The 24,792-nt window shown below is 34.9% G+C and overlaps 1 protein-coding gene across 2 annotated transcripts; it reads left to right on the top strand.

The window, feature by feature from the left end:
- Positions 1 to 1,045: 1,045 nt before the first annotated feature.
- Positions 1,046 to 23,735, top strand: LOC137807136 (uncharacterized). 2 transcript variants are annotated; one of them, XM_068607608.1, is made up of 12 exons: positions 1,050 to 2,019; positions 2,934 to 3,210; positions 4,188 to 4,373; positions 8,251 to 8,403; positions 10,129 to 10,283; positions 10,368 to 10,584; positions 11,578 to 13,959; positions 14,081 to 14,286; positions 14,374 to 14,529; positions 14,859 to 15,093; positions 15,809 to 16,116; positions 22,877 to 23,735. In XM_068607608.1, the coding sequence occupies exons 1-12, from the start codon at positions 1,328 to 1,330 to the stop codon at positions 23,172 to 23,174; spliced, it is 5,265 nt and encodes a 1,754-aa protein (XP_068463709.1). In that variant the 5' UTR covers positions 1,050 to 1,327; the 3' UTR covers positions 23,175 to 23,735. The 2 variants fall into 2 exon arrangements, with proteins under 2 accessions (XP_068463708.1, XP_068463709.1); XM_068607607.1 differs by having other exon boundaries at positions 1,046 to 2,019; positions 10,129 to 10,584.
- Positions 23,736 to 24,792: the final 1,057 nt, after the last annotated feature.

Raw genomic sequence — 24,792 nt, 5'->3', positions numbered from 1 at the left:
TATTTGGATTAAAAATAAAACATTAAAAATTGAAAACAAGGTTAGAGTAAGATGAAAGGGAAAAGTTATACAAAAAAATAATTTGAAATTCACATAAAAATATATTATTTTCACTCTTATACAGGAACAAAGGAATACTACGTTCTCGCAGTCAAATTTAAAAAAAATAAATTACCAAGACTTTAAATAAACAGATTCTCTTATGTTTCTTCCTTCAAGGTTCTGGAAAACTTTATCATTTTCTTTTCCCATTTCTCAATAATGGTACTCATCCTTGTTATATGTTCTTATTTGTTCTTGATTTTGAATTCTTTTTCTTGGATCTTCTACTGTTACCATCATCACAAGTGCTGCTTTTTATTGTCTTCTTTTTCAATTGATGTTGCTTCTGGAATTTAAAATTTCAAAGTACATTTAATTCGTTTCCAGAATTTTCTTTATTTATAATAATCAGTATATATTTCAAAATTTGGTTAGAAACATTCCAGTTTGATTTCTACAAGTTCAGATTAGACTGTTTTCAATTGTTTCAGAACACATTTGTGATTTTTTTTTTTGCAAAGTGAAAAACAAACGTGTGCACTATATTCACATGCTCTAATAATTGGTTTCAGAGTTATCGATTATGTAGATATGGCACAAACTAGGGGTGTGCTTTGGAACACCAACCATGAACAAAATTGTGGACACCAATCATGTTTAACTTGTTCCTACTATTCAACAATATGTCTCTGTTGCAATGCCAAGTAGAATCCTTAACGATCCAGACAAAAACAACTGATTGAGACAAAAACTTTGATGGCGGCCAAAACACAATACAAAATTAGAGTGACTCAATTTTTAACTATTCACGTTGGTTGACTTTGACCGCATGATTACTTCCTAATCATGCCACATATTAGAAAGTAATTGCCCTTTCTAATCTATTTTTTTAATTTACTGTTTTATAAATTTCAACTAGACTTAGAATAGACTGTTAATAACGTCCACATAATTTTTCCAATGAAGTGCATGAAATAAAATAAAATTGAAAAAAGAGCAATCTAGGAGATAGCAACTGACAGGTACAGGGCGGTGGAAACGTGATACACTACCAAGTACAGTCGACGTATACGTATACCATACACTATCCGACAACCCAATTGGAACCGTTGAACCTCCGTTGCGGCGCCGTTCACCGGAACGTACCATATGTAACCTCTTCCCTCATTCAATAAAATACACATTATCTTGAACGTCACCGGAACTGTATATATGTGTGTTACGTTCTCGTTTCATCGTTAATCATCATCATAGTTATTGTTGTTGTTATTATTACTAGTAATTAATGATGATGGTGGTTGCGATAAATTCGTTGGTACCCGCGAAACCGTTTCCACCTCGTGCGTTTCGCATCTACAGGCGCAGAAGGCTCAAAATCAATTCGTCTCTTCCGCCTTCACCTGCTCCCTTCGAGAATCTCTTCCGCATCTTGATCACGCACTATCCCTCCGTCAATTCGCTCGATTTGATAACTCCCGCTCTCGGCTTCGCTACCGGCGCCACGCTCTTCTTCTCCTCGCGCTCCAAATCCGCCGCCGACGATGGTCACCGTTCTTCCGTATCCGATATCGGCGAGTGGATGCTCTTCGCGACTCCGACGCCGTTCAACCGCTTCGTTCTGCTGCGGTGTCCGTCGTTGGTGTTCGAGGGGAGCGACGCGAGCGAGAGGGATTACGTGAGCGGGAGGATTGAGGTGCGGAGGGGAAGAGAGAGGGAGGGTTTGGTGGAGGAGCTGAGATATCAGAGGGTGTGTGTGAGTGGTGCTGATGGAGGTGTGGTTTCGTTGGATTGGCCTGATAACTTGAACTTGGAAGAGGAGCTTGGATTGGACTCTACTCTCTTGATTGTTCCCGGTTCGCCGCAGGGTAGCATGGACGCCGATATTAGGTTGTTTGTGGTGGAAGCTCTGAAGAGGGGCTTCTTCCCTGTTGTCATGAACCCCAGAGGATGCGCTGCTTCACCTCTCACAACTCCCCGGTAACATTAACAACACGTTTTTTTTAAACAAGTATTGTTAGGTTAGGCTGCTCAGAAATAGTTCATTCTAGTTAATTTATGCGCATAATGGTATGCTATGTTGCATGAACGGGGTCGTATATTATTTGGCATGCTGGTTCTTTTAGGAAATAGTGTAGTTGAAACAAGAGTAGTGATAGCAACACCATCTCTACTCTACCACTTTCTTGCGTAAAAAGAAAATAACTAGCTTACTCTAGTGTTATAAGGCTTCTCTTCTCGCTATTTGTAGATATGTGGGAGAGTCATTGTAAGCTACATTACTCTGAAATATACAAAGAGACTATTGTTTTATTCAAAACCCATTTGTAGTCGATCACGCAACTTTACTGTTTTGTTGGGACTCACACTTCACGCTGATGCTCTTTCTAGCATACTATGTTACTTTAAAGTTTATGAGAAACTAAAAATCATAAATAGGATTCATTAAGTGTGAATTGAGAGTCGTTGTGATTATCAATAAATTTCAATAAGTGACAGATTTTGTATGTTTAGATAACAAAGTGAAGAAATGGATACCGTTTTGGAATTTTAACAACTACATATTTTTAGTTATGTGTGTTTTAATCACAATTGTAATGGTTAATTTTCTAATCCATAATTTTACTCCCCCCCTAATATTATCCTTTAATAAAATGTACCCTCACTTTAGGGAAGCTAAATCCTCCGTAGGATCTACTCTTAGGGACATGGGACTGCTACTCTTCCTTTTCATCTTCCATTCTCATCCAACTAAATGATTATATACTTCTCCCTCATTCTGGTATTTGCAAATTGTTTGACTTAAATACATCCAGACTGCCTTTTTCTCTTTACAGACATGTGGCAAAAATAAGACAAGGGTAAGGACTTCTTAACTACTTCATTTTCTGTAGGTTATTTACAGCCGCTGACAGTGATGATATCTGCACATCTATAACATATATCAGCAATGCAAGACCATGGACAACCTTGATGGGTGTTGGCTGGGGATATGGTGCAAACATGTTAACAAAATACCTTGCAGAGGTTGGAGAAAACACTCCATTGACAGCTGCCACATGTATAGACAATCCTTTTGATTTAGATGAAGCTACAAGGTCCTCTCCTTATCACATTGTTACCGATCAGAATTTCACTAGTGGAATGATAGATATTCTACAAGCCAATAAGGTAAATTAGTTTTTTTTTTTTTTTTTTATCTGCAAAGAATAAATAAAATTAAAATGGGACACTTCAGGGGTGTCCCAACCCGTATACAATAGTCAAGAACTCCATGCAACAGAAGCTTTTGGTTCTTGATCACCATAGAGCACCTACTAGACTCACACAACCATTGATGCAGTAAAACAACCTGCAGACTACTAGAAACCAGCACATGCCTTAGGTCAATCAGAACCACTAGCGATCAGAAAAGCACAAAAACAGTGGCTTCAAAACTGAATGAAGTGAAATAAGCACATCCCCACATCCAATTCCAGCATACCAAACAGCAGAGTGTTGCACATGACAGCATCTGCACACCGAACTCCTCAGCATCCAACCACCATGCTCAATACAGAGGTTTGACACCCGTTCCTTGCTAGATGCCTTGTTCCGCGCTCCATCCTCCCCTATAACACTTCTTTTATTGCCACAGTACAGCACCTTGTAGGTGCTGCTCCTTGATTGCATGACCTCTGTTGCAGCCCCATGATACCCTGCCTAAGTCTACTACCCATGATACCCTGCCTAAGTCTACTACCCATGATACCCTGCCTAAGTCTACTAGAGACTCCGCTTATTGTTACGAGACTGGTGCGTACTTCCCACCAGAGCAATATCAGCCTCCCAATAGAATTGACTTAAGGGTCACACAACTTTGGGTTAAAGTTGCAGATCATAATTCAGCACAAATTTATCACCTTGCACCATACACAACCTGTCCAAAGGCCCACTCCTTTTATAGACCACCTCACCCGATTACGAGCTGCTGCAGTGATTTAAGGTAAATTAGTTCCTTTCAATCTTCGCCCACCTGTGCCCACCCCGCTTGCAGCAACATGTCCTGTGCAATCTGTTTTTGTGGTCATATATATTTTTACCTGTTATACTTGAAATACTCTTAAAGCTATCCTTATGACTTAGTTACACACGTACTACTTCTGTAGGCACTATTCCAAGGCAAAACCAAAGGTTTTGATGTTGAAAAAGCTCTTTCAGCAAAGTCTGTACGTGATTTTGAAGAAGCAATATCTATGATATCTTATGGGTTTGAGGCTATAGAAGATTTTTATTCAAAATCCAGTACAAGAAATATGATCAGGGATGTTAAAATTCCTGTTCTCTTTATACAGGTACACATGCTACTCTTACTTGATTAATTGCATCCTTTGCGTTTTGCTAAGTATTAATTTATTAACTGCTGTATTATTTTGGGAGAAAGTAGTATACTCCTAATTACCCACAACACACTGCACAATTGTCTGCAGTCGTATTTTAGTGTTTATGGCTGCTAAGATAGTGAAACAATTCAGCTTCATTGTATTCATACTAAAGTGAATGACAAAAATGGCTATGCAAATCACTTCAGGTGCAATTCCTATTTAGTTGTGCTAGTTGTTTGTTCCTTATGACTTCTTTTTGTAATCCTCTGGGCATTATGGTTAGAAAGAGAAATATATTATAAGCATTGATACAATTTTTTATTGAATGGCTTCATTGCCTTTGATTGTAATTTTTGTTCAGTAGATAGATCCATATAGAGAATTTAGACTTTAGAACGTGAACAACATGGAAAAATTAGGAATAGTAGAACCAGTTGAAGTAGCATGATTTGGAATAGACGTACAATTTAATTAGATACATTGTTAGTGTAAAAAAAATCATTGTTATTCAATCACATATTGCTACGTACGATAACTCTGGAGGCTTCTATAAAGTCATACTCAGGATGATTTCTAATTAGCTGATTGTGTAAAAAACTTTACATTGACAGTGCATGAAAATTAAGCTCATAGAAAAAAGCAGCAGAAATAAAAGTTCAATTTTAGTTCTTTTTAATCACTATATTCAGCACCTTATCCTCCATACTAACAGTTTATCACAAGAAAAATGTATGTGAGAATTATTGTACATTAATTGTACAACTGAGAGAAGATTCTCACGGAGTCCATTGTGTTGGTAATTTCATTAATATCTCTGACTGTAGTACTTGTATACTTCCTTTTAGTTATATCTCTAGACAATGTGTGATTTTTGACACATGCCTCATGTCAAGGACCTGACATCTGAACAGGGTGCTAAATATTTGTGGGTGATTTGATAGCTCGATAGCAAGTATACAATAGGCCCAACAGACCTCAAGAGTTTTTATCTCAAACTCCTTTGCTAAATGTTGACTCAAGAGTTGTTGTTCCTTCCTGTCATTGTCGGTAACAATGGTATCATCCACATACACTAACAATATAGTTTCTCCCCATGTATTTGATAAATAAAGTGTGATTTCCTTGTCTTTTTTTTGTATCCTAAGGTTGTCATGCCTTAGTAAATTTCTCAAGTCATGTGTAGGGGAATTGTTTCTCTAATACTCCTCAAGTTGGAGCATATATGTTGTACAAGACAAGCTTGTTACATATGCTATCAACATGATTTGAGAAACCTAATGAACATGTCAACCAGATGGTCAAGTGTGTGAAGATAACGTGCTAAGGAGCTAGTGACACATGGCATCGGCTGGCTGAGAGTTAGGAAGTCTAGTGGTTGTTAGAGAAGGGTGACTCTAATTAGTGGGTCTCAATAAAGGTTGGAGACTGTGGTGGCTGCTGGAGAACAAAATATGCTTCAAGGGCATGATTGCTGCAACAATTGTTGGCAGGCAAGACTGCTGCCAGAGAGCTAAAAATGCTTGGAGGGTATGACAGTTGTCTGAGAGAAAAAAATGCTTCAAGGACATAGTGGCAGCTAGAGAACAAAAAATGCTTAGAGGGCACCATTGTTATTGGAGGGCGCGACAGTTGTTGTCAGGCAAGACTGTTTCCAAAGAACAAAAAATGTTCTGAGGGTATGACAATTGATGGAGAGTGAAAAAAAGGCTTAAGAGAGTTCAGTGGCTGTCTGAGAGAAAAAATGCTTGCAATGGGTATTGTTTACTTGGGAGAAAATGTCAGAGGGACAAAGTTAGAGCTAGTGCATCGTGTGAAAATGTTATGACCTAGCAATAGATCTGTGACAAAATTAGGTCACAAAGGATGGTACTGTTGTGATACCATAATGGAAGGATTGCTTGTAATTGTGTGTTGTGCACACATGAGTACTCTTATTTATAATAAAGAAGAGATATAATATTAAGTAAGAAAATCAATATAACAGTGAGAAATATTTGGTAAGATATTTCTCATTAAATCATACCATATCTCTGTATTTAATGTAATCAAACCATATCTCTAACAATGAGAAACAAAATGGTATCACTAATATTTAGTGAATTCCACAGGCAAGCAATAATTATTGAATCTTCTTCATCCCATGCTGCAAAATTTGGGTCTCCCTCCTTTGTTTCAGCACAGTTCCAAGTAGCTGTTTTTCCCTTTTCCTTTTAGCATTGTGCAAACAAGTTGTGACCACTTCAAATAATTTTCTCCATTCAAACTATAAACAGGTTGAATTCCCTGCAAATCTACTATTGATAATTCTGAGGTGGATGCACAACCTCCCCTTCCATGTCAGAAATTCAGCAGATTTATGACAGCAGCTTGAAAAACTGATCATCTCCAGAGCTTAGTAAATTTTTTTGAAAAATATTGTTTGCAGAATAGCCTAAATAGGAGCTCCGATACCATGATAAAAGAAAGAAAGTTTGAGAAGTGAGACCCAGAGTGTATTTTCTGAATATGCTTCAGCTGAGTTTCCACCCATCATATTGATCTATTAATAATCAAAAAGGGTTACATGGTAATAAATAGCTTCACTTATTTGCAAGAGAATAATTAAACTATCACAACTTCCTAAGATACACTGAACCTAGTTAAATACTTTGAAAAATAGGAACATTAGTTGCTCCTATTTCCAATAATCTTCATGAAACATCTCACCAAAGCAAACATCCATTTTCAAAGTACGAGAAAGATGACAACTCATCGAATTAGAATGAATATAAAAAATCTAGTAGCAGCTTCATAAAAACTTATCTTATTTGCGTACCTCATGAACAGATAAAACTTTTAAGACAAGAATACTTCTGGAACGTTTACACAGACAATGGTGGAAAATTCAGCCTATAAATTTTGAAAACCAGAAATATTCTGAAATAGTCTTGCTTCCCTGAGGGCCATTTTACACCCCAATTGAAATCATCTAGTAAAATTCATTTGATTAATAAACCTTTTTCAAATATTCTCACATTGTTTTTGCAGTTTTACATAGATGTAAATTTAAAACATATTGATTATCATATAACCCAATAATCCAATTATCACATAACCCAATAATCCAATTATCACATAACCCAATAATCCAATAGTAGCATCAACAGATTTTTGTATCATCTGTTGGAGCTGGAACATTGCCATCTGTGTGCCCCCATAATTCCTTTCCAGTGGCAAACAGTTGAAAATGAAATTCCAATTCCTAGGGATACAAAATTTAGATACTAGTAGGGATTTCAAAGTAATGAAAAAGTTCTAACAGATTCATATATTTTCTATCCGCAATAGAGTCCAAAAGATTGCTCAGATCAGATAATACCCAAAAACACAGATAGAAAGTAGTCAAAACCTAGACAAAGGAGATCACAAACAAGGAAATAACAGAAGTGATTCCATTGACAATCCATTTGCACTTGCAGCAGAGAGAAAATTAGGTTCTTGGTAAGATACAATTCTGATTGAATGGTTTGATTGGCTCTGATTGTATTATTATTTAATATAAATGTTTAGACTTGTTTTCTAGATAATATACAGGAATGCGCGACTATTGAAAACTAAATAAAAGTAATCTGCGCAAATATGGTAACAGCCTGGCTTCTGCTTCTGTAGTCTCTCTTTCCCTTTTCTGTAGGATTCTTAATCACTAATAATCTGTAGATATCAGTTCATTACATGTTTTAACTGTTTTACAGGAAAAAAGGTTCTGTACTAACAATGGCCTTTTCATATTATTTGTTGTTTCTAAGTATTAATTCCTTTATGCATGCATGCAAGTGCAAAAAATCTTATCAAAGGTAATTTTTATCAGAGTGGTAATGGGATGGTTCCTGTATTCTCAGTTCCAAGGAACCTGATTGCTGAAAATCCATGCACAAGTCTGCTCCTATGTTCTTGTTTGCCACCTAGTGTTACTGATACTGACATGTCTGCTTTATCATGGTGTCAGCTTCTAACAATTGAGGTAACTATTTCTCTATCTATTTAAGGATTCAAGTTGGAAATTTGAATTTTAAAAGTGGAAGGCTATTTATTTACAGGTTCTAACAATTAGACTGGATTGACCAGTTAGATTTGTTAGAAAATATGAGAAATATATGATGATATCATTTTTTATATCAAATATTTTGGAGTACCCTACATTTTTTTTGGAATTGTCAAATTTTAGTTGTTAATATGTTAATGTTTGTAAGTGGAGAGACTCGAATCTGCCACCTATCCCTCTCCTCCTATTTTTACTACCAAGTAAGTATCCTAGATGATCTTTTAAGATTTATTCTTCTTTTATTATGTTTTGTTTACTTACTTAATTAGGATCTTTGTAACTATAAACATATCTTAATAGAATAAGATTTCTAGGCAAATCATATCATGTACAGAGGAATAAGTCTCCTATAGGTATTTGCATTTGTTACAATTAGCCTATATAAAATGGAATCTTGTGTAGTTTAGACACACAGATTGAGCAACGTTATGCCTCTCTTTTCTCTCTTTTAACATCGTATGAGAGCGTACCACCCCTCAAACCGATTTTGTGACTATTATATTATCAGGTTTGCTAAAAACAAAAAAACTAATAACTCCAACTAGTCATCTGTTTTTGTTCATATAAAATCCAAAGATATAGGATTGTTGAAAACAAAACTAATGAACAGTCAATTGTCCAAATTGCTTGTGCAGCTAATGTTGTGAGCTAGTTCTTGAACTCTTCTTGGTAGGACCATTAGGATGCAGTAATACAATACAGATCCTGAAATACATTAAAAGTGTTTCCAAGTAAATGACTCATTTATCGATAGAAAGAACATGCTCAAATAAAATCTAATGTACAATTGCTTTACAACTGCAAAATTCATCTAGCCGGGTAGGAGACTTGGGGGTTTTGGTTAGTTGGCAGTAATTACCAGCGTTTTAACATTCTTGGTAATTAGCCAATGTAGTGTGGCATACTTCTCCTTAGTTTCTTCTTGAAAACAAGGTGCATGCTTTTTCTAGGGGGCTGGGGGGTTATTGATAACGGATTTATTACTAAAAGCGAGTCATGAGGGATAAGCAAAGGGTAAAGGGGGAACGATATGAGCATGCTTAGTAACAAAATGACTAATTGTACTAGGGTGGGTGATAACTACCTAACAGAATAGGTAGTATAATTAGAGATTTTCTTAAAAGAGAGTAGGAGACAGGGGAATAGAACTAAAGTTGAGGTGGGCGAGGTTCTCTCAAATATACCTTAGTGTAATTACTAGAAACTTTTTCTTCATTCATGAATTCTTTCCCTGGAAACAGATTCAATCCTGGTTGAACCTCGAAACATTAGAAATAAACCTTTTCCTATATTCAATGGTTGACTTTGGAAATTTTTATTTCATATATGTTTTCAGTTGCTGCTTCTTCTCAATTAACTTTAACACAAATTAGTAAATCATTTAAACACAATTAGAAAATCCTAAAGGGTATCATGATGTTAAATTCTATAATCTTTTGTTCATGGAAATTTGCTTCACATATTTTTCATCTTGATCCGGTACCTAGCTTCCTTTGAAAACCTATATTGCTAGGTTTATCAGTTCCCTTAATTTGTGAGGTAAAAGATGCTTTATCATAATTTATTTATTTTTTTCCCTTTTGGTGAATTTGAGATTTCCAAGTATATTCTTGCAAGTGATAACCTGACAAGTTATATCTGCAGTGGCTCACAGCAGTAGAGCTGGGACTCTTGAAGGGCCGTCATCCTCTTCTGACAGATATAGATGTTACCATAAATCCTTCTAAAGGACAGGTTGTTGTGGAGGAAATAAGGTCAAACAATGATGCTGAAGTTGGCAAACTGTTGAGTCTTACTCGGTCAGATGCATTTAATGGATACTCTATTGATCCCAGTAATGACTTGTTTGAAGAAAATAAGAATAACACTGGCCTCCAATTTAGGTCCCAACAAGGTCTACAAGGGAACGTTGAGCAGGATATGAGCTTAAAGGTAAAAGATGATCCATCGCAGCAGACTAGCTCCAGTAATGCAGATTTGATTGAAGAGGAGAATGTTTTCTCTGTAGATAATGTTCAAGTTCTACAGACAGCACAAGTGGTAATAAATATGCTCGATGTTACCATGCCTGGTACTCTAACAGAAGAAAGGAAGAAAAAGGTAGAACATATAGTTTTATTGCTAGGTGTCATTTTTGGGTTTGGAGATCTCGTTTCCTGTTCTTTCTTAATGTCTTATTGACTTTTCTGCTAAAAGAACAGGGTAGAGGGAGAACTTAAGGACTACAGGACTAGCATATTTTTATTTGCTAAAATCAATTCATTTTTTATCATCTCTTTTAATGATTTTAAAGATTTATATCATTAGGATTTTACTGATGGTCCTTCATGTTCTTTCCTTATACTCATGGTGAATGTTTGCAGAAAGGGGGAGGGGATTTCCCAGGAATCTTGTTTATTGTGTCAATTTCTCAAGAAATAATTTTTTAAAATGGAATATTTATAATTTGGATTAGCCTGTACCTATTTACTTTAAATCACGCAGCTGCTGTTGCTAAAGAGACTATTTCTGTGGGGTTTCAAAACTGTAAATATTTATAGAAATGGAATAGAGAAATAACCAGGATTTAGATGCAATGCTTTTCTAAGATGTAACCCTCAGATAAAAGTTTTAAGGCTTAGAAGAAAACATTGTCAAAATAACTTATGCTTACAGATTCTCTTATAGATAACTGATACATTTTAAATGAATGACTAGGGGAGTTTGTTTCTAGCAGTTTATCAATCATTTTAAGAAAAACTTTGGTACTATCCTCGAAGGGAACGTAACAAATTCTTCCACTTTTTTATTTTATGAAATTTCAAAGCTTGTTAAATTGTTGCGAATCAACTAAATGGAGCTCTCATTTTCTACATAAGTTGTTAGCTTCTCAATTTCTGTGAACTGTGAGTGCGTTTCAAGTTGTTAAGAATATGTAAAAATAATTGTTAGAATCTTCACTATTTGGTCTTTATATATCCTTAAATGTTTGGTAAGCGACTACATGGTTTTCAGTATTCTATTTTATTGTAACATCTGAAATAGTTTATCCAGATATTTTTTCATAGTTTTAGAATTTTGTAATTATCAGTATCACTTGTTATAAACTTCCAGGTATTAACTGCTGTGGGTCAAGGACAGACACTCATGAAAGCTTTACATGATGCTGTTCCAGAAGATGTCCGTGGAAAGTTGACAGATGCAGTGACTGGAATTTTGCATGCAAAGGGCTCTAACTTGAAGGTAGATAGAACTCAGAATGTTTCTCAGTCTCCTGAACCATTACCAGGGCAAAAGAACCAAGAAAAATCCAGAGAAGTTATGGTTGAAGACCAGACCTGTGTGAATCAGATGAAAAAGACTAGTCCTATAGATGGTTCTGATAATGCTCCAGGTAGCATTCATGAACTTGCTGAAGGAACAGAAACAGAAGTTATTCCCATAGAGACACCAAATTCTACAAATTTAGCCCAGTCTCAAGCATTAAATGATGAAGTTGGTTCTTCCAGTTCTACCAGGAAAGAAACTAAGTCTAATGACAGTAATGACACAAATGAGGAATTCAAAGGAAAAGCTGTTTCTAATGTTGATTGTTGCAAGAACGAATTCGAAACAGGTTCTAAACCATACAATCCTAGCCATCCTGATGGAGCAGGTGGCTTTGAATCAGCATCTGTGGGCGAGCAGAAGAGCCAAGACAGTGGAATCGCTCAAATAGACCCAAAGGAGGAAAATAATACCCTGAAGGATGAACAGAAAAATCAGGATTTTTCCATCAATCATAGTAAAAATACTTCAACTGATGCAAAAGAAGAACCCTTTTCACCTTCTATGTCAGAGGAAAATAATACTCTGAAGGATGAACAGAAAAATCAGGATATTTCTATCAATCATAGTAAAAATACTTCAACTGACGCAAAAGAAGAACCCTTTTCACCTTCTATGTCCTCTGCACACCCAACAATGGAAAGAAAAGGTAATGACAACGAGCAAAAAGATAACAAGAATACACAGCATGTCACATCTCTGACCAACTCTAATAATTTAGTTTCTAGTGCCCCTGCCTTCAGTGTTTCTCAAGCATTGGATGCCTTGGCTGGGATGGATGATTCCACCCAAGTGGCTGTTAATAGTGTTTTTGGTGTGATAGAAAATATGATATCTCACCTTGAGAAGAGTTCAGAGAATGAAGAAGTCAAGGATGGAAATGATGTTGAACACAAGATAGAAGAAAAACAAAAGACTAGTAGCCAAAGAAAGGATTCCAACACATCTACTGATCCTTCAGTAGATGATCACCATAATGAAATGTACTCGAATAATGGTTCTTGTCATACAGAGGAACAACCACCTCAAAGTTTTAGTGAAATTAGTGGGAACAGTGTATTCGATTCTCACAGTTGTAACTCTAATGGTCACATAGTCCAGAAGGAAAGTAACACAAATACTCAACTGATTGACAAAAGATTTCTTAATGATAAATGGGATGGACACAGACAGGTGGATAGGATGCCAGAGTTCATAGCTGCAGGTTCATACGGGGGCTCTCCTTACAATGAAAACCTCTGTAAATATCTAGTTTCGAAGACTCCTGTCAAACCACTTGATTTAAACACGACAACTGAATTATTACTGGATTATTTGCCAGAAGAAGGTTGGAAACTCTTTGAACAACAACAAGACGTGGATATTGCTTCTTCTAATACTGAAACTGGTGAGGAGGCTGGGCCCAGGATGATGGCTCCCTCATCTTCAAAATCTTCTAATGCAGAGGAATATATTGAACCACCATATGTAATATTAGATTCTGAAAAGCAACAAGAACCTGTCAAAGAGTTCATTACCACAGATACTGAGAACAGAATGACATATACCAGTGATGATAGGTCAGATGAATTTATTCAATTTGTGAAAAAGAGAGTGTTACATTCTTTGAAGATGGAAGTTGGTCGCAAGCTGAATGCTGCAGAAGTGATAGAAATGAAATCAGATCTTGCTGAAGATCTGGAACATGTGGCAAATGCAATTTCACAGGCCGCTCTACATAGCAAGGTGCAACAACCTCATACCGAAAGTCAAGGTCTAAATGGTGAGAGTGCTGTAAAAAAGGTTGGTACTCTTGAAGGGGAGCATATTGTTAGTGTAATTTCATCCTCTGTTCAGCAAACAAACTGTCTGAGAAAAGTAGTGCCTCTTGGTGTTATTGTTGGGTCCATTTTGGCTTCCTTGAGGAAATATTTTGATGTAACTACACTTCATGATGATCCGAAAAGATCTCCGATCCATGATGATGAGGAAAAACCTAGCAAAAAGAATCATGGCATCGGAGGTGGAACAGAGATAGGTCAAGTACATGAAGAGAAGAAAACTAGTTTGGACCATCCTATTCAAACAGAGACAGTAGAAAGTACATTGGAAGATACAAGCAAAAATACTGTCATGGTTGGTGCTGTTACAGCTGCTCTTGGGGCTTCTGCTTTACTTGTGCAACAGAAGGTATTAGTTTTCAATTGCTTCACATGGAATGGGATGAATAACAGTTTACTTTAAAATTAAACTACAAGTTGCATCTAAGTAGAGTTGTGTGAGTTTCAAACTTAAAATTGTTCTATTCCAGGATTTCCAACAAGAAAATGTAACTGCTGAAAGCTCGGCCACATATTTGAAAATGGAAAACCCCAATCAAAAAGAGCCAGATCAGCTACAGGAGGAAGTCTTTGAGAAGAACCAGAATAACATAGTCACAAGCCTTGCTGAGAAAGCCATGTCAGTTGCTGGTCCAGTTGTACCTACTAAAGAAGATGGTGCAGTGGATCAAGAAAGGTCTGAACACCCATTTTAACAACTTGCAAGTGCTTTACTGGTTTTCTTTTTCTATAAAGATTTAATATGAATTCCCTCCATTAACAGACTGGTTGCGATGCTAGCTGATTTAGGACAGAGAGGTGGATTATTGAGGCTTGTTGGAAAGATTGCTTTGCTGTGGGGTGGTATGCGTGGAGCAATGAGTTTGACAGACAGGCTTATCTCATTCTTACGCGTTGCTGAACGCCCTTTGTTTCAGAGGTAACTTGAACTGGAAATGTTCAATTCATCCTATGTTACTAAGTAGTGCAAATAATTCCAGCCTTTCCATTTTTGGAATTACTGGTTGAAAATGGAAGCTGCTAAGCTTTAGACAATATATATCATAACCTGCTGAATTAGAGGGACATAAAGAAAAGATAGAATTTAGAGAAGGAGAATGCCTTCTTATTCACTGTAGTTTTTTTCAAAAAAAATCCAAATGCGAATGTATATCTTCCCTAGGTTCTGCTATCTATATGGTTAACAGCTGTGAGAGTGTGTGAACTATTGTTTTTATATAACTCAAACTCTGATTTTTTTTCTTCTAGGATTTTTGGGTTTGCTGGCATGATCCTTGTTCTATGGTCTCCTGTTGCCATTCCGTTACTTCCAACAATTGTTCAAAGCTGGACTACAAAGACTCCTTCCAAAATAGCTGAGTTTGCTTGCATTGTTGGCCTCTACACTGCTACAGTGATACTTGTTATGTTATGGGGAAAAAGAATCCGTGGATATGAAAATGCATTTGAACAGTATGGGCTGAACTTGAGATCGCCACAAAAGGTAAATGTTAGAGATAAAATCTAATGGACAAGTCCTAGGATATTACTTTTAAGTTGTCACTCATGCTTTTGTCTTTTCTTTCCTTTATGTTTGAAATATCTTAAAATTAAAATTGCGTGTAGCATTAATTCATTATCATATACAATATCTACTAAGATGTAGAAAACGACAATGAAGAATATGTTAAGAATTTGTTTTTTGGAGGGACCGTTTGAAATAACTACATGTTAGAATGTAGCAAATGGAAGTGATATGAAAATGGTTCTGATGTGTGCGTTTAATAGGTACACTGAACATTTACAGTGATTCTTACTTGCTCTAATTTAGATGAGATTTATTGTTAATGCCCAATATTTACATTTTACTTTAAAATGCAAAAGAATAAGAGATAACAATAAAGAGGAACATGATGTATAAGAGACCAGTAAACAACATTCTTCCCTTCTATAAATTCAATTTGGCTTCCTTATTTTCCTGAATCTGTCCTCTCACTTGATTCAGACTTTACTTATCATGCAAGTGATTACAGATCTTGCTGTGTTGCTTGTCTCTAGTTCAAATTAATGCTCTGCTTCCCCTTTGGCACATTCTTTTTTCCAATTTTTGAATGGGAATAGAGCTTCAGTAAATATGAAGTTTTATTGAATATATTTTTCATAGCATTACTTGTGTCTTTTATTGTTAAAAGAAACTCATTTTTGGATCTTTGCTGCAGCTATTTGAGTTCTTGAAAGGTTTGGTTGGTGGAGCCATCTTCATTTTTTCAATCCATGCTGTGAATGCATTTCTTGGTTTTGCAAGTTTTTCTTGGCCTCATATTCCAACTTCTTTAGATGCCATAACTTGGCTAAAAGTGTATGGACATATGGGTCTGGTAGTTTTTCAAGGAACTGTGATGGCAACTGCTATTGCACTGGTGGAAGAATTGCTTTTTAGATCATGGTTGCCCCAGGAAATTGCAGTTGATCTTGGATATCATCAGGGAATTATCATTTCAGGGATGGCATTTTCTTTCTTGCAGAGGTATGTCTTCTTTCCCAGAATCAAAATTTGTGTACTGTATTAATAAGTTCCACCTTTTGAATATGTATGGCCTGATTCATTTATAGATACGCACTTTGCCTAATTTGTTAAAAAAGGTTCATGCACCTTTATGAATACCAATTTGTGCTAAATAGCAGTGACGACTACAGAAAAGTTGTATGCGTAAGAACAATTTATGAATTGTTATCACTTGGAAAGGGTTAGAGTTGAAAGAAATAGATGAAATATATTTCTGAGCTATTTATAGACTGTTTTACAACCTAATTAAGGAAAGAAATAATAGGTAATGAAAGCCAGAAATAATGGGTGTTTAAAACTGTACAAATCAAATCAAATCACTAACAAATCTGTCCTAATAAATATAGAAATATAGAATGGAATCTGCACTTAATTATAACATAATTCTCCTGATTATGCAACAGTTAGCTATATGAGAGGAAAAAGATCTTTATTGAATTGATTAAAATTAAAACAGTACATGAGTCTATGTGTAATATATATAGAAAACTCTACCCGTAGAGTAATGATAAATATCTAGTATCTTACTGTACCACACTCATAATGATTACAATATCTTCTTGTAACTCAACACTATATTTTCTCCTAACTCAACATAATCCTCTACATCTCTGTATACCAAATGTTACAGGAGTATTGGGGTATTATGTTTATCGTTCAGCTCTCATCTCATTCATGTTCCTATCAATCCCCTTGAATTAGTCCCTAGTTAATCCATTTAAGGATCAAATCTTGCTCATTTAATTCATTAGACTGTGTTTAATAGTTTATCATTCTTCTTAACAATCCACATAACTATATTCAATAGAAAACAAAGACTAACTCTTGGAAATTGATCTTAAGTTCTTGCTCAAACCTACAAAACTAGTTTGTTTGGTGACTTTGTCCAAGTTCTATAAGCTCTTTTTAAGTCATATATTCAAAGAAAAGAACTAAGATAGGTTGAGGGTGACTGCAATTAAGGTGACTTTGCCCAAATGGCCACGACTACCAGCATGGAGCACGACAAATGAAGGTGGCCCAATGATTGATCTAAGATAGGTAGGGACGGTCCGAACTTTATGAAAAGTTTAGATGTAGAAATAAACAATCAACTTTGAGGTTGCAAATTGCAATTAAGCGAGCAAGGGATGGCTGCAATTAACGCAATTTCCATTAAGACATCAACAATCAGATAATATCAATGTGTTGCAATAACCAAGTCTTGTCTTCAATTTATAGTACCTTATGTTCCAACTAGTACTCCCTCTATAACAATTTTCTAAGATAGGCCTTAGATATCTTTTGCTCACAAAGCTTGAGTGAACCCCTTTCACATTTCTTGCAAATCTCATTTTCTTGGTTTGATGTGTATGTCGTTATGAATGAATAGTATTTAATATTTTTTCTGTTTGAGATTTCACATCGACTAAAAATAAACCAAATTACAGGATATAAGTGAGGGCAATCCTTATCTTACAAGTCGCTTTTGTGAGGATGAGTTAGACTTCAACTCACTTCTTAATATGTTATCAAAGTCTATTCTAGCTAGGTTTGATGGGCTTATCATGTTACCCGCTATTGGGACTCTATCGGCATTTACAAATACTTAGTCTCATGCATCGTCGTGAAGGGGTTGTATTAGAGATCCTAGATAAGGCCAATTTCCAGTATATAAGTGGGACAATCATCAAATCTAACATCCCTAAATTTTCCCATATCTATAACCATAATCGGTATGAAATATTAAAATAAATATATAAACATAATACAAATATATCTAAAATTTCTATTATAATGTTTCAAATTATCTATCTATTCATAAGACTTGAAACATTTACATAAAATTTAAAACACAATTTCAAAAGAAAAATAAACATTTTTCCTCATCCATCTTCTCACCGAGAAACACTTTATCACCTGTAACATCATCTGCTCCCGTGTAAAATACACGATCATCACAGATCAAAGAAAAACAACCACAAAACAAAACAAAGGGTAAGCTAGGTATTTTTAAAACTTATAACACAAATATGACTTTAAACATCCACATAAATTCATCCTTTCTCATGCATTTCACATAACCATCAAGTGTCTATCAACAATTTCAATATTCATCTTTCTCATGACAAACTTCTACTGACTCATAACACATAGACACTTGACTCTACTTCCGGAAGACTCGTGTATTAAAATTAGCATCCAGAGACCTGCACCTGTCATACTACTGCTGTGAAACCCACACAGCCATGCGCATAATTATCTCAATATCTCCTCATCATCTTCATATGACAGGGTAAATCCATTTGATAAATACACAACAATTCATCGACTAATTATATAAATGTCTAATTAAAGAGATTTTCAATTAACTATACATGAAATAAAAGTTTACATCCTTTATAAGAAAAACTATATAGAAATAAATAAATCAATCTTTTAAAAGCGAATAAATATTAGTTTAATATTTTTATTTTATTTTATTTTATTTTATTTTATTTTACTTTAGCTTGAGCTAGAATTTGCTAGCTTGAGCTAAAATCCACCAGAGAGCACCCAGAATTTTAGCTTGAGCTAAAATTCGCTAGCTTGAGCTAAAATCCTCCAGAGAGCACCCAGAATTTTAGCTTGAGCTAAAATTCGCTAGCTTGAGCTAAAATCCTCCAGAGAGCACCCATAATTTTAGCTTGAGCTAAAATTCGCTAGCTTGAGCTAAAATCCTCCAGAGAGCACCCCAAAAGTTTTAGCTTGAGCTAGCACTTGCTAGCTTGAGCGAAATATGCAGAAAAATTCTGCATAACTTAATATACCTATTAGATTATAAATCAATATCTCATTCAATTCATAAATTATAAATCTACGCATTACATTGACAGTTCCTGTTCAGCATGATACAATCACTCTCATTGAATCATTGAGTTATTATGTCCATTTATACATATATATGATTTCTAATTCCAAAACCATTTAAATCAAACAACCAATTCTCAATCACAACACTTTCAATTTCAAACAAACTACCATCTACTCAGAACAAGAAATCTTGCAACAAAATTTGGAATTGGTGACCCCGTCACACTCACATTCAAATCTTCTAACCTAGGGTTTCTATTAAAGATTTTAAACTAGCTTCCTTACCTGGACTTTAGCATATGCTCACTAAGAGCTCCAAACCCACCAAAAGCTTAAGGATACCCTAACCTGCACCACAGAGTCCTGATCACAAATCTAACTACATCACTAGGACCTGAGCTAACAGAGACTAATTTTGAAGATAAAAACCTCACATGCAAACTTAAATTAAAAGGCAACCCAACCAGATCAAAACTAACTCAAAGGAAAAAGAGCCAAGAATGAACTTACTCTATCTAAGATTTTGATCGGTCAAACTTGTAGATCTCGTTGCCAGGAGTCCAATGGCAGACTCTGATCATCAAACTGATGAAAGAGGAGGTCAGAATCTAAGAGAGAAGGGAGAGGAAAGGAAAAAGGGAACTAAAATGAACATACTCTATGAAAGATTCTGATCGGTCAATCTTGTAGATCTCGCTGCCAGGAGTCCAATGGTGGACTCCGATCGTCAAACAGATGAGCGAGGAGGTCGGGATTTTAGAGAGAAGGCAGAGGAAAGGAAAAAGGAGTTTTTAGAGAGATAATGGTTCTTTTTAAAATGAAACCTGAATAACTAAATTTCTATTTATATAGCCTTTTCACTTTAATAATAAAATATTCAGGTGTCATTTTAATTGTACCATTTCTACTCTAAGACTATTTTTCTCGGTCCTTACATTCTCCCCAACAAGAAAAAATTTCGTCCTCGAAAATTGACTTGCTATAAAAGGACATGGATAGGTTTCTCTCATGGTTTCTTCTATTTCTTAAGATAAATCAGCAAACCTATCAACCCACACTACCTTCACCATACTGATGGTCTTCAATCTAAACTAATTTTTACTTTAAAAGACATGTTATCCTTGATTTGCACATTATGCATTTCCAATGCGTGACTAGATTCTTGGATATACTTTGCTTAGTTGAGACACATGAAAGACAATATGCAGATTTAGGATTTGATAGGGTCCAACAAACTTCAGGAATAACTTCTTCTTGATAGCTCTTCCTTACACTCTTGGTAAGTGATACCAAAAAAAACACAATGGTAAGATTTGCATATGATCTCTGCCTATTATGAGAAATTTTCATTTTGTTTTGTATCTGTTCCACCTTCTCGGTGATATGTTGAATTAACTTTAGCCCAACCAATACTGTCTCACCATTCTGATACCAACATAAAAGAGTTTTGCACTTCCTCCCATACAAACTCCATCAAAGGCAACATCTCATTCCAACTTCCCAGATGATCCAACATACATGTCCTCACAAATCTTTTAAGGACTGGATCGTTCTCTCAGACTGCTCATTTGTTTGAGGATGATATGCAGAGCTCATTCTCAATCTAGACCCCAAAGAATCTTGTAGAATTTTCCAAAAGTATGAAGTAAATTTGACATCTCTATCAGAAACAATATTCGAAGGCACTCCATGAAATTTCATAATCCCCCTGATGTACAACTATGCCAACTTGGCTATATTATTCTCAAATTAACTGGAAGAAAATGAGCGTTCTTTGTTAGTCGATCATCTATCACCCAGACTGCATCAAGGTCTCTTACTATTCTCGGCATATAGATAATAAAATCCATAACAATGCTATCCCATTTTTACTCGAGAATATCCAACTACTGCAACAACCACTAGGTCTCTAATGTTCTACCTTTGCCTTCTGAGATGTCAAACTTGTCACAACATACTAAGCTATTTCTTTTCTCATGTCTGATCACCAAAAGGATTCCTTCAAATTTTGGTACATCTTATTCATATTGGGACGTAAACTTATATAACCCTTATAACCCTCTTCTGGAATTATTCTCTTCAGTTCTTCATTGGTAGATATGCAAGCTCTGCCTTTGAATCTCAATATCTCATCTTCTCCCATCACAAAGTCCTTAGTTTGATATATACTACAACTAATATGATTAACATGGAATTGTACTCCCAAATTTAGATTTCTGAATTGCTCAATCAGCTTCTGCTCTTCAATCATCATGGCTGACACTTGTGCTGACTTTCTTCAAAGAGTATATGCAACTACATTAGTCTTCCCTGGATGGATAGTACATAAGCTGGAAATCATAATCTTTCATAAACTCCACCCATTTTCTCTACCTCATGTTCAACTCTTTTTGATCCAACAAGTATTCACTGAACATCTGAAATTGAGCTCCATATAAATAATGTCTTCAAATCTTCAAAGCAAACACCACCACTGGCAACTCTAAGTCATAAGTAAAATAATTTCTCTCATGAACTTTGAGTTTCATTGAAACATATGCAACTCCTATCTTCTCTTGTATTAAGAAACAATTCAATCTCTGATGTGAAGCATCATACTAAACCTCAAAAGGTTTTTTTTTTTTTCCTATATCAGGAATCACCAACACTAGAACACTTGTCAACCTTTTCTTCAGCTTTATGAAACTCTGCTCACATCTTGGTTGGATCCACTGAGACCCCTGAGCTGATAATACATACTCATAAAGTTCATATCGAGACCTAAAGGTTGTCCTCTGCACATCTTCAGCCTTTACCAAAATCTTGTGCTATCCAAATCTCATATCAAACTTTGAGAACTGTGGCTCCATGTAACTGATCCATCAAATCATCAATTATGGGTAGAGGATACTTGTCCTTGATGATCAACTTATTCAACTGCTTGTAGTTCACACACAACTGAGACCCTCCATCTTTCTTTTTAACTAACAATAGTGGAAACCCCATGAAAATATATTGAGCCAGAATAACCACTTCTCTAACAACTCTTCTACTTGTTTCTTCAATTTAGTCAACTCAGTTGGAGTCATTCTGTAAGGTCCGATTGACATTGGTCCAATTCCAGGTACCAGATCAATGTAACATTCTACTTCTCTCTTTAGAGTTAATCCAAGTATTTCTTTTAGGAAATACTTCCACAAATTCCTTCACCACATTTATACTACTCATCTCATCTTCATTCTTAACTCCCATCTGAGCAAAAATTATAAAACAACGTGATCTTTTCTTCAGAACACTATGTGAGTTAGATTTAAAAAGGAATTGTTATTATAATTGAAATTACAGTGACTTTTAGTATTTTTACAATATCCAAATTGTAATAATTAGAATAACTTCTTGTAGCTCACCAAAATATTTTCTCCTAACCCAGCACACTCCTTCAAGTCAGTGAATGGATATCCATTATTCTCAACTTGCATGTGAGATCATGAAATTGTTTTGTAAGAAGAGCCTCCTTAAACAAATTTGCTAGTTGAAGCCCAAATGGGAGATGGGATGTAATAAGCGGTGATAAGCTCATTATCTAGTTCTTTAGTGAAGTATCACTTTATCTTTGTGTTTGGTCGTATCATGCTGAAGTGGATTGTGATCGATGTTGATAGTTGATTTATTATAACAAAAAGTCATAGATTCTTCACATTTCACTGTGAGATCATTTTAAATAATTTTCAATCATAACAATTTACACACCCCTTGAGCCATAGTTCGCAACTCATCCTTTACAGTGGACCTTACAACAACATTTTGTTTCTTCTCTAAATATAGATTTGTGTTTGTATCTACCAGACTATGTTATAATCCACTCTCATTCTCAGTCAAAATCTTATCTTCTCTTTTATGGAGTTTTCAGGTCTCTGCAAGCAATACCAGGACTTTGGCTTTTAGCTTTGTCTTTGTCAGGTGCCCGACAGAGAAACGGAGGAAGCCTCTTCATCCCTATCGGGCTACGCACAGGAATGATGGCATCCACTTATATGCTGCAGAAGGGTGGTTTTTTAACATATAATACGGGCAACCTTCCTCTCTGGATAATTGGGAGTCATCCTTTTCAAGCGTTAAGTGGTTTAGTTGGTTTGTTATTTTCTTTGTCCTTGGCAATACTTCTCTACCCCAGACAGACTTTACAAAGAAAGGAAGCTCAGCAATAAGTAAGAAATTTATTAGTAATATCATTACGTTTTTTAATTTGGCGATGCTATCGTGTTAATATGCCAAAATTGGAGGTGGACAGTGGGCCAATTTTATTCCACTATATTTGTGCTGTTAATTAAGGAGTAAAGAATGAGAAGACAGTAATCGACGGGCAACAGAGAAAGATAGACCTTAGGAACCTTAAAGGCTTCAATTCATGAGTGTGTTGTAAAATTTCCATGTGGAACCTAGAGGCAGGCACCAATCATGATGAGTTTTATATTCATAGATTATAGGTATAATATAGAAGATGAGAGTAGAAAAGCTACAAGGTTGTACATATGTTTTTTGTTTTATATTTGTAGTCCATCATCCAATCAAAGTGTACAGCAGGTTTACTATAAGTTTTGGTAGTTTTATCAGAACACTATGTGATGCAAAGGAGCTAGGATACAGTCCGGGTAGATAGATAGAAGTGCTGTTTCCGTTTCCTTTCTTTTAAATCTGCCATTTTCAATACCATATGTATACTGTAATAAATACTAAAGATGTCTACAATGACCACAAAAGATTTTATATGTCGTATTATTGTCAGAATGCTACAACGCCGAAGTACCAATATTTTGTTGTATCCAATGATTTTGCAAAAGAAATTGCTGTGTCCTTGCCTTCTCATAACATCATATTCCGAGTTATATCTGCACTTCCTAATATATGTTTTATTTTGATTATAATTTGTCATGGATTGAGAAAAACATAAATTACACCTAACTTTGTTCCTGCATCGTGATTTCTATATGCATGAACCTTAACATCGAGTTACTATTTAGACTTTAAAAAAAAACTTAAAAGAATTTATCAATTCGAATGTCGATATACACTTGTTATTCTAAAAAAAATTCTAAAAAAAAATTGATGAACATTGTTGAAACTTTAATTTAAAATATTATATTTTATTGAGTTAAATATGTTTTTATTCTTTATATATATATATATATATATATATAGAATGAGTTTTTGTTAATAGATAATATCATTTTATGAATAAATTTTTAATTATATTATAATATTATGTCATAATTTTTAAATTTTTTATATAATTTTTATTTAGTGATTAAAATTAATTTAAACCTTTTTAACTTGAGCAAATGTTTGATAAGAATTTTTTTTTACAACCCCTTTCTACACATCTCATTTTCATTTTTTAAAATAAAAACCAAAAACATCTTTAAATTCTTTTAGGGTCTCTTATTTGTTTCTCTTTCTAAGTTTTTTTATTTAAAATTTACTCTGTAAAATTATTTTATTTTAAAAAAATTTGCAGGAGAGAATTAAAACAAATTTTTTAGTAATTTTTTGAGAAAATAAAAAATATAATTTTATTTATTTATTTTGAACATGTTTTTCTAAAACATAAAAACTCAGTTGATTGTATTATTCTTTATGATTTTTTAGGTTATGGAAAAACTTAACTAAAGTATTAAAAAAAAATTAACTAGTAGTGTAAAATAGTTTTATACTGCCTTCTACTGCAAGTTAACGTTAGTATGATTTTTAAAGAGCGTAAAACCTGATAAAGAAACGTGACAGTGTAAAAAATTATGTAAAAATCTATATCAAATACCATAGTTTATA

This window comes from Phaseolus vulgaris, chromosome 3 (assembly GCF_000499845.2).
Source record: "Phaseolus vulgaris cultivar G19833 chromosome 3, P. vulgaris v2.0, whole genome shotgun sequence".
NCBI classification, from domain to species: Eukaryota; Viridiplantae; Streptophyta; class Magnoliopsida; order Fabales; family Fabaceae; genus Phaseolus; species Phaseolus vulgaris.
The sequence above is the reverse complement of the archived record's forward strand: the minus strand, read 5'-3'. Positions and strand labels throughout refer to the sequence as shown.

What these genes read in the sequence shown, in the direction of transcription:
- LOC137807136 (XM_068607607.1), top strand. Translation starts at nt 1,328, where the DNA reads ATGATGATGGTGGTTGCGATAAATTCGTTGGTACCCGCGAAACCGTTT. An exon ending in TTCCTGTTCTCTTTATACAG is followed by an intron (nt 4,374 to 8,250) that starts GTACACATGCTA and finishes AATTTTTATCAG; the next exon opens with AGTGGTAATGGGATGGTTCC. An exon ending in ACTTGAGATCGCCACAAAAG is followed by an intron (nt 15,094 to 15,808) that starts GTAAATGTTAGA and finishes TCTTTGCTGCAG; the next exon opens with CTATTTGAGTTCTTGAAAGG.